General features: G+C 42.0%; 1 protein-coding gene across 1 annotated transcript in view; it reads right to left on the bottom strand.

The window, feature by feature from the left end:
- The window catches only part of ryr2a (ryanodine receptor 2a (cardiac)), a 117384-nt gene that overhangs the window by 9364 nt on the left and 87371 nt on the right, over positions 1–20649 (bottom strand). The window contains exons 74-94 of the mRNA XM_079595834.1: positions 19702–19836; positions 19122–19234; positions 18947–19043; positions 16094–16200; positions 15965–16016; positions 15832–15882; positions 15322–15421; positions 15155–15234; positions 13816–13892; positions 13501–13574; positions 9154–9234; positions 8146–8234; positions 7928–8056; positions 7736–7840; positions 7556–7637; positions 5268–6574; positions 3776–3849; positions 3544–3688; positions 3371–3457; positions 2223–2447; positions 1029–1159 (exon numbers count right to left, since the gene is read on the bottom strand). Of these exons, the coding sequence (XP_079451960.1) occupies positions 1029–1159; positions 2223–2447; positions 3371–3457; positions 3544–3688; positions 3776–3849; positions 5268–6574; positions 7556–7637; positions 7736–7840; positions 7928–8056; positions 8146–8234; positions 9154–9234; positions 13501–13574; positions 13816–13892; positions 15155–15234; positions 15322–15421; positions 15832–15882; positions 15965–16016; positions 16094–16200; positions 18947–19043; positions 19122–19234; positions 19702–19836 (3341 nt within the window). The remainder of the gene's footprint in view (positions 1–1028; positions 1160–2222; positions 2448–3370; positions 3458–3543; positions 3689–3775; positions 3850–5267; positions 6575–7555; positions 7638–7735; positions 7841–7927; positions 8057–8145; positions 8235–9153; positions 9235–13500; positions 13575–13815; positions 13893–15154; positions 15235–15321; positions 15422–15831; positions 15883–15964; positions 16017–16093; positions 16201–18946; positions 19044–19121; positions 19235–19701; positions 19837–20649) is intronic.

Below are 20649 nucleotides of genomic sequence, written 5' to 3'. Positions count from 1 at the left end.
ACTGACTGACTGACTAACTGACTAACTATTACTAATTACCCAACTAACTAACTAACTAACTAACTAACTAACTAACTAACTAACTAACTGACTGACTAACTAATTAACTAACTAACTACCTAACTGACTGACTAACTAACTGACTGAATAACTGACTGACTGACTGACTGACTAACTATTACTAATTACCTAACTAACTAACTGACTGACTAACTAACTAACTAACTACCTAACTGACTGACTAACTGACTGAATAACTGACTGACTGACTGACTGACTGACTAACTGACTGACTGACTGACTGACTAACTGACTGACTGACTGACTGACTAACTGACTAACTAACTAACGAACTACCTACCTACCTAACTGACTAAATAACTGACTAACTAACTAACTGACTGACTAACTAACTAACTAACTAACTGACTAACTAACTGACTGACTAAATAACTGACTGACTGACTAACTAACTGACTAACTACCTAAATTACTGACTAACTAACCGACTAACTAACTAAATAACTGACTAACTAACCGACTAACTAACTACCTAACTGACTGACTAACTAACTGACTGAATAACTGACTGACTGACTAACTGACTAACTAACTAACGAACTACCTACCTAACTGACTGACTAAATAACTGACTAACTAACTAACTGACTAACTAACTAACTAACTGACTGACTAAATAACTGACTGACTGACTGACTAACTAACTAACTGACTAACTACCTAAATAACTGACTAACTAACTAAATAACTGACTAACTAACCGACTAACTAACTAAATAACTGACTAACTAACCGACTAACTAACTAAATAACTGACTAACTAATTGACTAAATAACTGACTAACTAACATACTAACTAACTGACTAACTAACTAACCGACTAGCATGTCCCGTCATGTTTTGTTGTTCTGTAAAGAGATGCGATGACATTTGTCTTGTGCTCATTAGCGCTGTGCTCCTGACTGAACGCAGCTGTGCTGAGAATATGAGGCTGGTGTGTCACTCACTGTGTGTTGATGACCAGCCGGTCCCACTGGCCTTTAATATCATCTTCTGAAGGCTGTTCAGTGATGTAGAGGCCGTCAAACTCCAGCTTTCTGGCCACCTCCTTCTCTCGCTTGAAAATCACCAGAGGAACCTTCAGGAGAAACACAACATGAGCCATATGAATCATCACAGCTCTGTTTTCTAAAGGCATTTCAGAAATAATAATTGGAGCGTTTATTAAAACCCTATTAGACTGATACTGCTGGGCATCTGATCGGTTATGTAAATCTGGCAGGTTTATTGTTTCAGTAACTGGATTTCATTAGAATTAATGAAAGTTCATCTAAAATGTGCCTTGGGAGAATAATAATATCAGAGTTTAAAACACTTTTAAGGCCAGTGTTGTTTGTGTTGGTCATGTTATCTGTCAAACTCTGCAATATTCTGGAGCAAACACAATGGCTTTTAGGAAGGGATGCACCGATATGACCACCTTAGGCCAATACAGATACCGATAATTATTTCTATTTGAAAGCCGATCACCGATATATTGGCCGATAAATCTAAATCCAATTTTTTATATACATTTTGAGAGCCTGATTACAAGGCTGATACTGATATGGTGGCGGATATATCGTGCATCCCTATTTTTAGGTGAATTATTGGCTGCTGTGAGCATGAAACTATCAATTTAGAAACCATTAAATTAATAAATAAATAAAGTTCAGCATTTAGGTTTGATGATGTTTTAGTTTACATTCATGGAGTAAATAATTCTGGTTAACTAGTGTAAAATCTGTTTTCTGAAGAGGTGGAGAAGCACTGATCCGCTGTCTCGTACCTTTAAAGGTGCAGTATGTAATATTTAGGAGGATCTGTTGACAGAAATGCAATATCATATACATAACCATGTTTTCAGTGGTGTATAAAGACCTTACTTAATGAAGCGTTATGTGTTTTTTAGCTTAGAATGAAGCATTTCTCTCTACACACACCGCGGGTCCGCTTACATCGACATGTTTCTACGGTGGCCCTGAACGGACACACGCGTTTCCTCACTATATTGTTCTTCATGATAGGAAGCGAGCTAAAGTCAGCGAATAAGGCTACTCTCTGCTGGCTCAGACGACATCACTTCCTGTCGGCCACCGTAACTTCTGTTGGGTGCACTTCACCACCTCACCACTAGATGCCGCTAAAACCCAACACCGCACCTTTAAGCAGTAGTAGCCGATGATGCAGAAGAAGGAGATGACGGTGTGCAGGACGGCTAGGATACGCAGGGTGGGCTCCATGTATCCGCTGCTCTCCTCCAGCACGAAGTGCACAGCGACGGGCCGAGAGCCGGAGCCGTCCAGCGGGTTCCACCGGACGCTGGTGTCTGAGGACCCGCTGAACAACACCTCCTTCCCCTCGCTCAGGGCCGACGACGTGGACACCTTCAGCAGGGACCACACTAAAGATCAGGGCCCGCTTGCATACAGCACCGCAAGACTTCAGGCGTGATGTCCCCTCAGCTAAGGGAATGACTTAAGAGTGTTACTGGTAAATGGTTCTCTAAGGTCAGAGAAACTGTTAAGTGTTTTGCAACCCAGGTTTTGCCGTTATAAAATTCGATTGCTGCCATGGACACGTTATTTGTTAATAACAAGTTTCACAGAAAACAGGATAACATGGATAAGGAGACGAATATGAAAGGACCAGATGAGACAAACTCAAATTAATTCTGTCATCATACTCACCCTCATGTCAGTCTAAACCCATAAGACTTTCATTCATATTTAAAAACAAATAAAGATATTTCTAATATTCGCTCATCATTTCTGTCCATTTATTGAAAGACAAAAGTAATCCATATGATTTAGGCTGTTTCGGAAGCTCAAATGCTGGAGGTTTGTTCTTGCGCGTGTTGAGCTTCCGTTAACCATAAGATGTGCTTTATGTGTTTATATGTGAAAAAACTGCTAAATTAACATTAGTTTATCATATAAAGCAATCGCGTCTCGTTAGAAGACTTGGATCGAACCTGCTCACTCTGTATAACACTTAAAATGAAGTTTTCCAAACCTTTTGTTATACTTAGGAAATACGGTTTAGGGGCTTTATGCAACACTTTGAGATTACTGAAAGGGAAAATAGATTCTTAAGGGCTATTCTTAGTGTGTGTGACGTTTCCCTAAAGAAACCCTTAAGACACACTTGAGAGTTATTTTTGCAACACTCTTAAGTTTAAGGGAAACCTAAGGGCGTTTTTAAGGGCAAATTACACTTAAGGTGCTTTATGCCACCGGGCACAGACACACACACATTACAGCGGAGGAAACACTGGAAGTCATGTGTGATGATGAGTAGTGGGAATTACCTTGTAAAACAGCAGAATGAAGTTGATTGCAAAGGCCACAAACAAAGCCAACATTCTCATGTTGTAGAAATTTCGTGCAAAATAGTTCTGCAGGAGAAGAGACAGAGACACTGTGTAAAGCACACGCTCACATGGCATTATGGGACACAAGCTGGAGATCTCGGGGCTCTGACCAGCAGCTTGCGTTGGTAAGCGATGATCTTCTTCCAGAAGGCGGACTCCTGCAGATCCGGCTCGTCTGCGCGGGAGTAGTGCAGTCTCACCTTACGCTTCACCGCTTCCTCCTTCTTCTTTTGTGCTTTCTCAACATTTTCCCTTCTTAGAAAGGGGACCAATCAGAACTCACATTGCAAGTGTTATGATAATATGCCTCAACAAACACATTTGCATGTCAGCAAGACTTACTCGGCTTTCTCAGGCACTGATTTGGTCTCCTCCACAACTTCATTGTTGTCAGTCGAGGATGAAGAGCCCTTTGTCTGACAGAACCAACAGCGATCGAGTTAATAACCAACAGATTCATGTCATTACTGATACGGGTCTGCGCAAACGGGGATTACAACATGTTCCTGGACCAACATCTTTGTGGAACAACATTTCAATCAACCAATCAGATTTGAGGGACAAGTTTATAGTGTATGTCAAGTTTAAAACCAGGGTTAGGGTTATGGCCAGGGTTAGGGGTTGGGACAGGACTAGGACTAGGACAGTGCTGGTTAACTTGACATCACCGGTCCGCCAAACACATTAGTTTGAACGTGAATGCTGTTTTACGTGACTATTACGTCACGAGTGAAGCACAAAGCTTTGTTTATATAATAAATAATAGGTAAGCAATTAAATGTTACATTCCAAACATGGAGACATTTGGATTCGTGCCGAACGAGAGGTACACATACATTTAAGCTTTGTCGGCTTTGTATTATGTTTTGCGATCTGGTCACCCGATTATTTTAAATTTAACAAGATATTCCATGTCCAAGGATATATTGTTAAAATTCGCTCTTCAGACCTTTTACAACGAGTGAACATCAGGAGAAAACATGAAGATATTAGGAAAGAGAATGACTGTCCCACATCCCTCTCAAAGCGTAGAGCGGGAGCTATATGACGCATATTTGTCTGGGGGAAAAAAAATAATGTTTTAAAAAAATATATATATGTATATATTAATATATTATTTAGGTTACCAATATTTACTCATATTTATTTCAATGTTTTACAGGCTGTAGTGTGGTGTTTCACTGACAGAAGAGATAAAATAAACACGCCATTACAAAATGGGGGTACATGAACATGTCTTACTTGGGAAAATCCCGGTGACCATGTGTGACCCTGTGACCCCAAACCCAGTCTGGAGCCGCACGGGTATATCTGTGGCAATAGCAACTATACATTGTATGGGTCAAAATTATAGATTTTTCTTTTATGCCAAAAATCATGAGGATATTAAGATCATGTTCCATGAAGATATTTAGTAAATGTCCTGCCGTAAATATATAAAACATGTATTTGTGTGAGTGAATGCAGCACAATCGTGAACATAAATGCACAACTTTAAAGCAGATTTTCTCAATGTTTACATTTTTTTGCTCCCTCAGATTCCAGATTTTCAATAGTTGTGTCTCAACCAAATATTGTCCTATCCTAACAAACCACACATCAGTGGAGAGATTATTTACTCAGCTTTCAGATGATGTATACATCTCAATTTCCAAAAAATTGACCCATGTGACTGGTTTTGTGGTCCAGGGTCACATATGCACTAACACCATTAAAACGGTTACATGTCAAGCCCTGGTTAGGAAATGTTTTCAGACAAGAATGTTGTTTCAGGATCAATAAAATATGTTGATGTCTTACTTGGTGACCCATTTTAACAGCATGAAAGCGTTACCTGGAGTCGTCTGCGGAGCTCAGGCGAGGGTGTGTGTGGCTGTGGGACGGGCGTGTTGAGCAGATCCGTGATGCTGGCGTTTGGATTGTGAGGCAAGAGTTTATACTGCCCTCCCTCTCTCTTCAGATCGAGACCGAATATATCGGAGAGGACGTCGGTGTCGCTTGTGGCCGCGGTCAGGTCGGCCAGCTCTTCCTCAGGGAAGGTCTTATCGATGTGCTTCTTCTCGCCCTCCTCCAACTCTCCCCTCACGTCGTCTTGAGTCGGGTCGGGCATGTTGGCCAGGAGCTCCGAAACCTTCATGGTCTTGGCGTTCTCCACCAGACTCCCTCCGAGGAAACTGTTATACGTGATCCTGAAGAATCCTCGAGCGACGCTGAAGGCGAAGTGCAGCAAACCCAGCAGAACGCTCCAATAGAAGGACACTAGCGTGGTCACCATGTCCTTCACCGTCATCTTCTTGGCCTTCTTCACCTGCTTCTTCAGGCTTTTCATGGACAGCACCTTCATCAGGAGCATCACGTTGTACCGCAGAGCGAAGAGGGCCGTTCTCACGGTGGTGACGGAGAAGAAGCCCATCTCGGGACTCTCCTCCTCGGGTTTCTCTCTGTCGCTGTCCTCTTTGCTAGCCAAGCGCTCGGCGGCGTCGGACATCTGCGCCGCTAACTGCATCTCGAAGATCGTGTCTTCGCAGAAATTCACGAAGAGCTCCATTTTCTCCTTCTCACCACCTTCGTTCACCACGTCGAAGATGAACTGGCGTTTGGATTCCTTGACCTGTGGCTTCTCCCATTGGGTGCGACTGGACTCGCTAATCTCGAAGTACACGCGTTCGATGCGCTTAGCGCTGCCCATGATCTCGATTCGGCCCAGGTACGGCTGGAAATAGTTCAGCACGCTCTCGGCCAACTCTAGGAAGGTCTGGAGGCGAGAGTCGTGAGGCATGTGCTCTGAGAGATTGGTTAAGAGAACGGCAACGTTGAAGCCGATGTCCTTCGCCGGCTCGTGGAAGCGCTCGACGAACTCCTCATAGTCCAAGAGCTCGTTCTCATCCGTTTCCGCACAGGAGAGCAGGAATTCTGTCTCGGATTGGGTGTAATGTTTATGGCTCTCCATGGCCTTGTGGAAATCCCTCTTGGAGATGACGCCTTTGCCATCGGGGTCGTACTCTTTGAAGGCATCCGACGACGTCAGATCTTTCAGTTTGAGGAACATGTCAAAGAACTTCAGAATCATCTCCACGTTGTTTGAGGACTCCACCAACATGTCCACCATCTGCTTTCCAATGGTGCCATTCACAACATTTCCTAAAATGAAGGGAAGATGATTAGGGAAATTTATCTTCCTGGGGTGTGTTTCCCGTACAACGGCGTCACTCGCTGCTTAACTATCACAGTACGATAGAACAAACACATCCTGGTTGAGTTAGTTAGTAGTGTGTTAAACTGGCGGTTATGGTAAGGGGCGGGACATTTCCCAAACACACTCGAAGCGCTCGACCAATCACAACACACTGCTCCAGCCGACCAATCAGAGCACAGTGTGCTTTTCAGAAGGAGGGGCTTCATAGAGACAGGAACTAAACGGGTGTGTTCCAATATAACTACGTAACTCGTGCTTCACTACCGCAGTACGATGCATCGTTGAAGAAATCCACTAGCGAGTCACGACTGTTTCCCGAAACCTTAGTGTCGCATATTGGTCGTTCAACCGTTGGTTAATGATGTTACGCAGGTTACGGAGTAATAACTACTGTTAATGAATCTGCTTGAGATCGGATTAACGCTAAATGTTTAGCTATAAATTACAATATAGAATATTTCTCATTTTTCTTAGTCATTTTTCTTTAGTTACTTTATTTCCAGATTCACTCATAGACTCGTTCTTACACACTCGAGCTTGTTCACACATGCGCACTCTTCAGAAACAACACTTTAAATCTCTTGACAAACTGAAGACATAAATTACATTTGTATGTTTTCTAAATAAAAGACACAGATTGCACTGAATGTCAACTTGATTATTGTGCTCAAGATCAGGATTTATTGAGTCACATGCTAACATGAAACTCTGCTTCTAACCACAGGAGATCTGTCGCTCACACACACACCTCTGCGACGCTGTTTGCCAATGTTCGTTGGAACGATGGTTTTGGGAAACACAGACTCGTCGAACTGCTGATAACAATGAAAACTTGTGACCGTAGTTGGCTGACGATGCTTTCGGGAAACGCACCCCTGGTCGTAAACATTACTAACCAATCAATCAAACAAACAATGTGAACTGACCCTCCAACATGGACAAGAGCATCACAACCATATCCTTCTGGAGATCCATGAGCTCCTTCAACAGCTCGATTTGGCTTGAATCCTGCAGCATAAATCATATCACAGTGTGTAAACTGGGGTTCTGCGGATCAAGGTCTCTCACTTCAGGAAGGGTTATTGAGCATCATTGTAGATGTGTACCTGAGACAGCTTCATCTGCATATGTGCAAAAACGTGCAGGAAACCAACAACCGCGTCCCACAGGCGGCTGTGAGCCAGACTCTGCTGATTCCCCGTGCAAGGGCCCTGAACACACACACACACACACACTGGTTATTAATAAGCTGTGGCATGACTCCGTCCACATCGCGGAGATCAAGAGACCGCCCGTACCTGAATGTACTCTGTGAGAGTGTTGAAGACTTGTTTGGCTACATTGATTGCTTTGGAGAAATTCCGTTGGCCTTGTTCATCGATGACGTCTTTCCCAGAATAGAACCAGTAGAAATCACTGATGGACTCCTGAGGACGCAGAGCACACACACACACACACATGCGCGCGTCAGGTGTGTGTTATCAGAGCGTGACGTGTTCGCGGAGGAAGCGCTCACCTGGACTCTGAGCAGGTAATCCACCGTAGATATGATGATGTTGACCGTGGTGTTGTTACCCGTCTGCGTTCGCAGGTAGTTCTGAAAATCTGATGTATGAACAACACACAATTATTGTCATAAACGTTACCTAAACAGGCAAAGCAACATCATACTGTGCATGAGGACGTGATGAGTGTGGATAATAACTGTAGGTCACCAAACACTGTAGATGTGGTCACTAGAAGCACCAGCAGATATAGAACGTCTACCTGTCATGATCTAATCAATCCTGATGGACAAAATCTTGCTCTATATTTGTTCAGAATCCTTTTTTCTGACTCAGAAATACATCATATTATGAAAGTAAAATGTTCACTATTGTTTACAGCAGGGGTTTCAAACTGAGGGCCAGAGGTCTGGGTAAAAAACAGTGTAAAAACATTTGATTAAAATGAAAAATGTATTAAAATAAATTAACACATTTTTTTTTAATTAATTAATTCAAATTAATAAATTGATGATAGAAAAATATAAATAATAAAATTATAAATAATTAAAAAAGAATAATTAAACAAAAATATTAGATTAAAATAAAGTAAATAAATAATAGATTAATACATTTAATATAAAATAAGCAAAATTAATAAAATACATTTTTATTTATAAAAAAACACATCTGAACAGTATAGTAGAATGGTGAGTAGAAAAAAATGCAGACATAACATAATTGAAACTTCATATTTACCAAATAATATTATACACATGTTTATAATATTAACTTTTCACTGTATTAATTTGGTCTTTATAAATGAAACGATATCGTTGCCTTTTAAACTGGAGGGTGCAAACACACACACACACACAGACACACAGACACACACACACACACTCACTCACACACACTCACACACACACACACACACACACACACACACACACACACACACACACACACACACACACACACACAGACACACACACACACACTCACACACACACACACACACACACAGCTAGTGAACACACCTGAGTTGTGTCCCTCACACAGCAGCTGGAGGAAGCGGAAGAGGTCACAGGTGAACTCGTCATCTTGCATGACCTTTTCACCTGCGCAACAGCAGAGGCACGCGTTAGAGCCGCGTGAACACACCGACTGCACCCGAGTCGGTCCTCAGACGTCTGGGGTCAGAGGTCACAGGTCAGATCCCTAGAGATGCATCAGGGTATTTACAGCAGAGTCTGAACCTGCCTCATATCTGCATTACTGTGAAGTCTTCATCTCAGTGAATGCAATAACAATATATTATGTTTATATTGTGTAATATTAAGCCGGCAGAGCTGGTATCCCTCACTATAAAACACTGAGAGATCTGACGTGTCCTCTGATCCCTGAGACGCCTGCAGCCCGAGAGCATGAGGAACATGATGGGAAAGGTCACAGTATTTGAGGAAGAGCAGCTGTGCTCTAAACACAACTATAAAATAACCTCCAGAAAAACACACACAGATGTTGTTCTCACAAGCCGACCTGAAAGTGCTTCAGCTTTCCTTCAGTGTCTGACGGATTCTGTTCACTAACCTAGTGAGCGCCCTACATAGACAGCATGATAAGATGAGAGGAAGATGGCATTATTGTGTTGTTTTAGCATTGCATCTTGAAAAATATTGTAAAATAATACAAATATTCCTCTAAAATAAAAATGCATGTGTCATTCACAGATAATGCAACCTCAGAAAGCCAGTGAGATGCTCATAATATAATTATGATTGATTCATCAGTGAAAGATGGTAAGTTCATGCCGTCTGTGCAGAACGCTCAGTTTCAGAGTCTGTGACAGAGCAAATATGTGAGATGAAGAGTTTTTCTGCTTCAGAGCGGAGGACAAGCGCACTTTCAGCTGAGCGTCAGTGTGAGGAGCAACCAGGAACTCCACGCTGAGATTACAGCATGCAGATACAGGACACACTGCTATGCATTACTACACACTATGATCAGAGTACATGTAAATACACAATATGAAATATCAGATATCTGTGGTTTGTTAGACTTCCTCTGGTCCATCATTCCCACCAGCATTAAAACGTCAAACTGAACGGATGACGAAACCAGTCAACAGAAATGCAGATGGATGATCCGATAGAAAACACGACACTCCAGAAAACACAAACACAATCACTCAAAGAAACAGCCTGACCAGAAACAAAAGAGGACAGGGGGAGAAACAGCAGGAACGACAGCACACGACACCGAGTGAGGAAGAGGAAGAGAGACCACCATCATCATCATCATCATCCTCTCAGACCACAACACACCACTGAGACACACACACACACACTCCTAACCAAACACCCAGCCGCTGCGCCACTGAGAGCAGGAGGGGGAGGAGCTTACAGACTGCAGCTCCGCCCACAGAGACGCACGGCTGCTTCTGATAGGCTGAGACGATCCGCGGGTGTTTCTGCAACTACTGCCACTGAGGTCACACACACATCATTACGTAAGGGTTAATGCCCGACGAGGTGTCCATTGTCAGGTTTTGATGGACGACGGCGAGGTGTGAACCGGCCGACGCGCAGCGGAGGAAGTGGACCGCCGAAGTCCATTAAAACCTGACAATGGACACCTCGAAGGGCATTAACCCGCTTATACCATGGTCACTTGCCAAATAACACATTTTTAAAACATTAGTTTATATTTTAATTAGTTTTACTATCGAAATCTAAAGTTACAAGTTATAAACAATAACTTGGTTTCCTTGGTTACGCCTGACAGTTTATTTAGGTGTCCTCTATCACTTTTTAACGGACACCCTGCATCCAATCAGAATCGAGTATTCACCCAGACCATGGTATAAACATCATTAACTACGTTTCAGATGCCGTGTGTAGATTGTACTGTTTAACCCTTATACCAGACTTTAAAATAAATAGAAAATATCATAAAAAGATGACTCTAAAACTATACAAATATTAATAAAACATTATTAATATTTCATATTAATAATAACATTGTTACAATATTAAAATAAGAATTATTCCTCTTAAATAATAAAAAATAGTCCTTCAACATAATAAAACAAAATTCTGCAAAAATAATCAAAATGATCACTATAAAATAAGGAATTAAAATTTAAAATTCTCAAAAATAATCTCTCTTAATATAATAAAAATATAACATCTAAAAAATCAAAACATTACTCAAAAACAAAATAAATATTCCTCTATATAATCACAATCTAAGCAGATTAGATCGAAGATTTCTTCATTTCCAATCAAGCTTTAATCTGTCAAAAAAAGGTGAATAGTGTCAAAACATTTTTTTTTCATTTTATTACAGCTATATGAGATGCTAGCTACTAGCTACGTTAGCCTAAGACAGAAATGTCATGCATTTTATTCAAAAAATATTTAAAATGCCATTTCCACCAGAGAATGAACGATGATTTTGAGATGAGATGAATACGACATTTGTTCATGATGACAGAACTCTCCAGCAATCACGTCTGTCCACTTAGTAAAAAGTTTAATTTCTCAGATGTGCTCATAGTTGAAGAAACACCCTTAAATATGAGCTAGCTTTACAAGTCAACGCTGCCGTTTCCCGCTAGCGACGAACATCTATCGGTCAGAACGAGTGTCGGTGTCTCTCTAACAGAACCGGAACCTGCGAGCGGAGCCAGCGCGTGATTGGCCAGCGCTGCGGCGGGGGCGGGGCTTGTGACAGGTCACGCAGGGCAGAGGGAAGGTGTTGGGCTCAGGGTCACACACAGCGAAACCACAGCGAAACGGCAGAAGGCATAATTACCGCGCTCATGAGTGATGACTGAGAGAGGGGAAGACGAAGGTACGTTAACCCAAAAAAAAGAAGAAGAAGAAACAAAAGAAAAGAAAAAAGTGAGAGGTCATACAGGTCACAAGGTCAGTCGTTGTTGACTTTGGATTCAATCAGCACCATTCTGACCAATCACACGACTAACACGAGTCTAACCAGTCACGACAACCGGTTTATCTGCCCGCACGGATCACAGCCAATCAGAGCACACCGTTACACGAGGACCAATGAGAGACAGAACCGAGCCTGGTTAATACACAAGTGTTCACCTTCACTTGCAGGCTTGATGAAAGCGTGTCTGACTTTAGCAGAAATGATGCTGATTGAAGCCAAACCTGAGTGAATAAAGTGCAGAACTGCTTAGAGAGGGAATGAGAAATAAAGAGTCAGAGAGAGAGACACTTGTGCAGGGTAAAGGAATAGTGCAGACGAACAGAACCTTCTGTCGTTCAGTTCAGACCTGCAGGACCGTCTTTAATCAGTGGAACATGATCTTCATCATCCGCTTTATATCTATAACTGTTCAAACATTTGGGGTCATTACAATTAATGTTTTTAAAGAAATCAATACTTTTATTCTTCATGGACACATTTAATTAATCAAAAGTGGCCAGAAAAGACATTTATAATGTTACAAAAGATTCTATTTCAAATAAATGCTTTTCTATTCTTAGAAAAATCCTGAAAAAACAATATATGACAGTTTCCACACAAATATGAACTGTTTTCAACATTGATAATAATCAGATCATCATATTGTACTGATTTCTGAAGGATCATGTGACACTCAAGACTGGAGTAATGATGCTTTGATCACAGGAATAAATTACACTTTACTGTATATTCACATGATTTATATTATAATAATATTTCACTGTTTTACTGTATTTTTGATCAAATAAAAGCAGACTGTGAATAGAAGTGACTCTTTCAAAAACTATATATATATAAAGATTGCCTGAAGATCTGTTTCGTGTTCCACTGAAGAAAGAAACTCTTGCTGGTTTGGAGCGGCGTGGCGGTGAGTAAAAGACAGAGCGTTCATTTTTGGGTGAACTATCCCTTTAAAAGTCATGTTAGAACACAGCAAACATAAAGAAACCTGAAAAAGAACTCAAGGAATATAAAAACCATGCTTTGAGACTCAAATGAAATGAGGTTTGAAAATAATTTCCAGGTCACATGATATTGGAGACATGAGCACATGTTAGGGAAGGGTGAGCGTCTCACACACACACTGCTGAGTCTGAGCGCTTACAAACGTCTGAAGACCATATCAAACATCCATCGTCATCACACACTCGTACACAAACATAAAGAAAAGGATAAAATAATTCAGTTTGACAGAGACATCTTCAACACAAAAGTAGCATTACTGTATTTCAGGATCAATAACTCAACTAAATGAACAGAAAAATGGTGGAATGAACATGACGATTTCATGCTTGAAAAAATTACCCGTTATATCACATGACAGAATGACACAGATCAAGCTATAATCATAGTTATTGACCATAAATCATGTGTTCATATAATCATACCTGATCCTTCCTCCGTCACCATCCCGAGCCCTTCCGCTTTATTCTGCCTCTCAAACGCGTTCAGATCCAGAACACTGGAGCACAAACATCCAGCACTTCATAACTCAGCAATTATGCAACATCCACATGGTTATTGAACTGAATTGATCTGGATATTGTCTTCTGAGGAGAACTGAAATGCTGATGAAGTCTGCATCGTGGATTCTGTTACTGTGAAGCTGCTGTGAGGCAGTCTGTCGTATGAAGCGCTACAGAAATAAAGCTGACTCGACTATACTCAGTCATTATTATGTCACTGTTATGTTTTTGCCGTACCTGCACGACTGCATGAGTCCCGCCAGACCCTGGAAGAACCCAACGTCCCGCTTGTCTTTCAGGTAATCCAGCATTTTCTGCACAACAAACAGCAGATCGACACATCAAACCAGAGCTGCAAGAACCCAGAGAATCTTTACACACCTTTAAAGTTCAGGTTATACCAAGCTGCATAAACATGAATGTATTTTTCTGCCTCTGCCTGCACTTTTTTTATTGTATTTATGGTATATCATGCAAACTAAACTACACTGAAACAAACCATGGTAGCAGATACACTGCAAAATATGGTGTTCTTCCTCAGTATTTCTGCTTTGTGGTCCAGCACAAATATCTAAACGTTCTTAAAGTCTCCCTGTAGTCAATAATTGTATCCCTTAAAACTAATCTTTAATCACCAAAATGACATATTTAAACGTTTTTCCTTAAAAAAAAGTCTAAAATATCTTGAATGTAACTCGACACCCTTGCCTCATTTAGTATGCGCGGTTCTATGAATATGCAAATGAGCCCCGCCTCCACTCACTCACTCAGAGATCCACTGGTTGACGATCACACGTTGATCTGATTGGTCAAGGTAGTGTGTGACGTCAGAAACACCAGCGATTTCAAACCGTGTGTTTGAGACTGTCTTTGGTTCACTGCAGTTTTAAGCAGAAAATACTCAGCAATGCTGTCCACTTATGAACTTACACATGGTGTGTCTTATTAAAAAAACCACATAGACACATAAACAACATTAAAAGCTGGATTTACACCACAGGGGGACTTTAAATCAAGATACTTTTACTGGAGAAGCAAAACGACTGAAAATCTTAAATCTTGTTTTCTATTAAAATAAAGTGAATTTGTGCTTAAAACAGGAACGAATATCTGCCAATGGGGTCAGAGAAATAATCTTGTTTGCAAATGGTTTAAAAAGTTGTATTACTTCACAGCTATAATTAGGCTGTGTCCATCAAAGCATTGTTTCCTAAGGCCAGCGCATCGGCTTAGTTGTCTTCACTGGGAGCGGCGCGGGTTAAAAACAGCAGCAGCGTGACCAGGAGCCGAGCGTCTATTTGATCATTACCTTGTCTATGTTTTTGTGCGTTTAATTTGTTTTGTTTTATCTCTCTGTTCTCTGTATTTTTGTGTTTTTAGTCATCGTGAAGCACTTTTGCTGTTGCATTAAATGTGCTATACAAATAAATAAACTAAATGAATAAATTCAATAAAAAAATTTTGAGAAACGTTTTGAGCTCATCACTGCTGCTTCCCACCCAGCCGTGAAAAAAAAAAGGGGGCGGGGCAAATCCCACACCGACCAATCGCCACAAAATGATTTAAAACTCTTGACCTGCTGGACTGTGGAGTTTCCCCCGTTGAGTATGGCGATTCCCAGCTTGAGCGTGGAGGCCACCATCGGCCCCATCTCTCCTGCACGACAAACACACTCCCATCAGCACCTGATCCCAGTACACATGCACCAGCAGAGAGTGTCTGAGGTGTGTGTGTGTCTCTGACCTTTGCTGGCGCTGACGGTCTGCAGAACCATCTCTGCGGCGCCGCGGTCGTGCAGTCGGGCCTGCTGATACAGCAGCTTCTGCTTCTCCATCTCCTTCTCCTGCAGACCCACGGGAAAGAGTCACAACACAAGCCGTTTACACTGCGTGGAGATCCACAGCAGGATCAGATGAAGACTAATCATATGTAGAGATATAACATTTAACAATACATTGGTGACACTTTACAATAAGGTTCATTAGTTAACATTAGTTCATGTATTCACTGACATGAACCAGCCTAAGGTGGTTTCCAGGTCTTGGGCTCAAAACGCCTCTAAAACCAGTGGAAACCAGGCCGGTGAAGACCAGCAAAGCAGTGGTTGAGCTCAGATGAGAAGAATGAACGAATGAATGAACTCGAGATGCTCAAACATTCCTTCATGCTCTTCAAAGCTGCAAACAGACTCAAGGTATACGAACACATGAACCGGATCGGCCTTCAGAAAGTGTTGCACAGACGGACACGCACCTCAAAGCTCTTCACCTCCTCCTCATCCTCCTCCTCTTCATCATGACAGCTCTGTGAGGGATTCATCAAACCGCACATTAATCTGAGCAGAAGCACTTATGAAGCATGATCTTGAGAGCAGATCTGACCTTACCTTGGCCATGATATCAGCGTACGCCATGTAGAGATGATCCTCCTCTAGTTTACTGCAACAGAGGATGCGGCATCCATGAGCAAATCATAGTGGTCTGGGTTGTATATTAATATGAGAAAGGACACCAACCATTTCTCGGTCAGCGCGGTCCTGCTGAAGAGTTGTATGAGCTGGTGTAACGGGTCGATGTGTTTGATCATCTCGTCCTCCTCTGGCGGCTCCTCTCCGCCTGGTTTCTGAAACACCAAACACCAAATTCACACATTCAAACAATTTTAAACGTGGAAGAAGAGGCGAAAACCGGGAGTCACAGTCGAACACTGAACTGATTCCTCTTTCACGTTCTCTTGCCCTTGAACGGACACATACACACACAATTATGTCTAAACACCCGTCTGAGCAAGTATTGTCTCGGTTCTGTCATGAGTGAAGAGTTAAGGAAAGTTCGGGTTGTGAACCGCTCCTGGCGTGCGCTGGCAAACCCGCCGTTATAATAGCAATCCGCCATGGAACAAGCGCGCCGGCTCTTAAAGGGAATGTGAGAGGAGGCTCTGAATGGTTTATTTCACGTTACGCCCAAACCACACCTATGAATAATGAATGGGCGCAAGAGTCGTTTATCCCGCCGGTATAATAGCAACAGCGCCCGGGATCCGCCCACAGAGTTACTTGCGTTTCGCGTTTGATACTTGCACTTCAGAGCGTTACAATAGGGCCCTTTGTCTTTATCTCTGCTTGTAGTTTGTGTATTTGTTCTTATTTTATTACTGACTGTTCACTTGTTTTTAATAATGTGTGAACTTTATCAGTTATGCTAGTAGTTTTTGATGTGGTATCGAAGAACTTCAAGTGAGCTTTAAATAATAAATTAAAAGCAAAGGTACATTTACCCCCATATATATATATATACAGGGGTGCACATAACTGGTACGCAGGTACGCATGCGCAACAAAAATCAGGAATGCGTAATGCCACTTGTGTTACTACGTGCCTTTGCGTACTTTAAGGGTAACTGTCGCCAAAATGCAACCTAGGCAGTGTTAATTTAGTTCTTTCATTAACTAAATAAAACCTCGTTTTAAATGACGACCACGTCAACGAATAAAAACTAGATGGAAATTATAGGGACGATTGGGGAAGTGATCCAGTCAGAACTGATTTGCGTTTGTGGAAGATGCGCACATTTGAATTGTAACGTGCTGATCTACCGGCGGCATACGAGTTGGCATGCGCTTGATCATGTCTCAAATCGTTAAAAAATGTAAACGTCTGGGAGAAAGAGAAGAGCAGATATGGATAGATCTGAATAAGAGTGGCGACGCGAAAGACAGCTTTATTCGGTATGTTTTTCTGTGCGAACACACACACACACACACGCGCGCGCGACCCGAAGCGTGCAGTCTTGCACATAGACAGCGCGCTGCGCGCAAGGACTGAATTGAGCTCTCTTTCGCGTCTGAATTAACAAATACACACAACATTATGTCTAAATGTCCGTTTTGGAGAGTATTCACGTAAACACAGTCGGTTATGTCTTTACAGAACGTACAGTGCATCCGTGCAATTGGATCTGCACACTCGGTCTTAAAGTGATAAACCTAATGCCTTCTGTACACTTAAAGGACAAGTTCGGTATTTTACACTTAAAGCCCTGTTTACAGATCGTATCTGATGAAATAGAACGGTTAAGATTAAAATTTGGACACATGCTCCTGTCCCGAGAATTTTAGTTTTATTTAGCGTTTGTGGACCTATTTTGCCAAACGCGTCACACCCAGATTCTTCCGTTGAGAGCTTGAATAATAGACACCAGTTGGTGGCGATAATGCACCTTTGCCGATTGCAAGCAAACCGCTGGCATTTCATTTAATACACAGAAGAAGCAGAAGAAGAAGCGGCGGAGGAATATCGTACCTCACACAGCACATTCAATACAAGTCAATGGAGGTGGACAAACACTACGATAAAACCTGTTGGAAAGCATCTTTTTCAGCGATTTTTTTTGGGCCCGTATCAGTGAACACCCCTGACCACTCGGTGAGTTTCACGTCTTTGTAAACGAAAGTTTAATGTGTTTTAGGAAGGAATCTTCCAGTGGCCATAGACAACCATTGTCTGGGGGTGGGGGGGAAGCGAAATAAACCCAAAATTCTCGGGACTGGAACATGTGTCCAAATTTTAAACTTAACCGTTCTATTTCATCAGATACGATCTGTAAATAGGGCTTTAAGTGTAAAATACCGAACTTGTCCTTTAATATTGATCAAAAAACAAAATAAAAAGAGAAAATTCACTGCTCTTTAATAAGGATTAATTATATTTAATTTATACAAATAAATATATCTGAACAATCAAATAATACTTTACATACATTTTTCCAAAGGTGTTTTCTATCATTTTAGGTCGTTTTTCTTCACACTGATGTAAATTTAAGTGTTCGGGTTTTTTTTATTTAGTTTGGTTTTAGTTAGTTATTTTATGCTATAAAAACGGGAATGTCATGATGATTGACAGCGGTGGCCACGCTACATATGGGGCGAGTACCAAACACCATCTCCTGGTCCTCACCTGAGTACCTCACTGAAAAGGTTATGTGCACCCCTGTATATATATATATATTTTTTTTTTTTTGCTGATCCGAAAATGTATCCGATCCGTGGCTCAAAAACCGTAAATGATCTAAACCGTGAGTTTTGTTCACCACAGTTTACACATGTGCGGAGACAGAAAACCACTGGAGACGTATGAGCGCTCATCCAGTTAGAGCGCAAGCTAGAGAAATGAGAAATCAAAACTGGGCTTTCATGCATATTTACACTGGATTCATACTTTCGGTTCTAGTCATTCTGGCTCCTCATTGGACCAAAACAAAAGTGTGTGAAACGCCACATGAGCCAGGAAAGAAAACACTGAAAGCTCCTTCTGTGCATATCAAAAGCCGTGGGAAAGCATGGACGCATGCTGTGTGTAATTGCTACATACAGCCAAATCCTCGATCAGCTTATCCTCGAAATAGTGTTCTTCCGTCTCGATCCAGGACTTCTCGTAACCCTGGAGGAACAGGTTCACGGCTCGGTGCCTGAGAATCAGAGAATCAGAGCGTGATCCAGGAATCTGAGGGATGGGGCAGTGGAGGAGGAGCATAGAAGATGCTCACCTGGGCAGGTTGTAAAGAGGAGCCATCCTGAAGCAGGCCACGACGGCTCTCTTCCTCTGTTTGGACAGAAGCTTGTGCCACACGGCCTTCTTACTGCGCTGGGGGTGTTCAACCTGCTCACACAACCACACCATCCATCATCAGATACACTACAGGAACTGACACTCGTCTTCTTTACAGCAGAATCTGAATGATGAAGTTTGCATCATTGATTCTGTTATTTTCCGGTTTATTGCTGTACTGTATAAAGTGCTGAAGAAAGAAAGCTGACTGGACTACCAAATCTCACCGGTAAGCTCAACAATGAGCTCATTTACATATGACCCACCCCTGCATTTACATATCGACAACACCTGTATAACTGTATTGTTATATATTGTATTGACAACTCATCAATTAAATATCCCAGTTTCTCCTGTTAAATCCAGTCACTCAGCAGCTCTTCTGCCACTGTGTGTTCCTGCGGGAAACTGATCCTCTATTCATTATTCAGAAACTGCCTTGATGACTGACACTGTGATCAGCCAATCATAAGGGAGCTCATTTGCATTTAGATAGATTTAAAGCGCTGAAGTTTCACCTGGTCGAGGTGGAAGAGAACGTGTGCGATGTTCAGCACTCGATCGACAGTCTTCTCGGGGTCGGACGAGTCCTCACTGCGGTTCGGCATGTCTTTATACAGCGCCATCTGCCAACGGATCGCAGGATCCTCCAGCTGCAGAAACACACACACACACCACTGATGAAGAGGAGGAAGATGCAGAAACACACACACCACTGATGAAGAGGAGGAAGATGCAGAAACACACACACCACTGATGAAGAGGAGGAAGATGCAGAAACACACACACCACTGATGAAGAGGAGGAAGATGCATAAAGACAGACACACATTGACACTGATGGAGAGACAGATGGAGAATAGATGGAGAACTGATGGAGAACTGATGGAGGACTGATGGAGAATAGATGGAGAACTGATGGAGAACAGATGGAGAGACAGATGGAGAACTGATGGAGAACAGATGGAGAATAGATGGAGAATAGATGGAGAACTGATGGAGAACAGATGGAGAGACAGGTGGAGAACTGATGGAGAATAGGTGGAGAACTGATGGAGAACAGGTGGAGAACTAATGGAGGACAGATGGAGAACTGATGGAGAACAGATGGAGAATAGATGGAGAACTGATGTAGAACAGATGGAGAGACAGATAAAGAACTGATGGAGAACAGATGGAGAGACAGATGGAGAACTGATGGAGAACAGATGGAGAACTGATGGAGAACAGATGGAGAATAGATGGAGAACTGATGTAGAACAGATGGAGAGACAGATAAAGAACTGATGGAGAACAGATGGAGAATAGATGGAGAACTGATGGAGAACAGATGGAGAGACAGATAGAGAACTGATGGAGAACAGATGGAGAGACAGATGGAGAACTGATGGAGAATAGATGGAGAACTGATGGAGAACAGATGGAGAGACAGATAGAGAACTGATGGAGAACAGATGGAGAATAGAT

The sequence above is a fragment of the Phoxinus phoxinus genome (assembly GCF_949152265.1).
Source record: "Phoxinus phoxinus genome assembly, chromosome: 21".
Taxonomy (NCBI): Eukaryota; Metazoa; Chordata; class Actinopteri; order Cypriniformes; family Leuciscidae; genus Phoxinus; species Phoxinus phoxinus.
The sequence above is the reverse complement of the archived record's forward strand: the minus strand, read 5'-3'. Positions and strand labels throughout refer to the sequence as shown.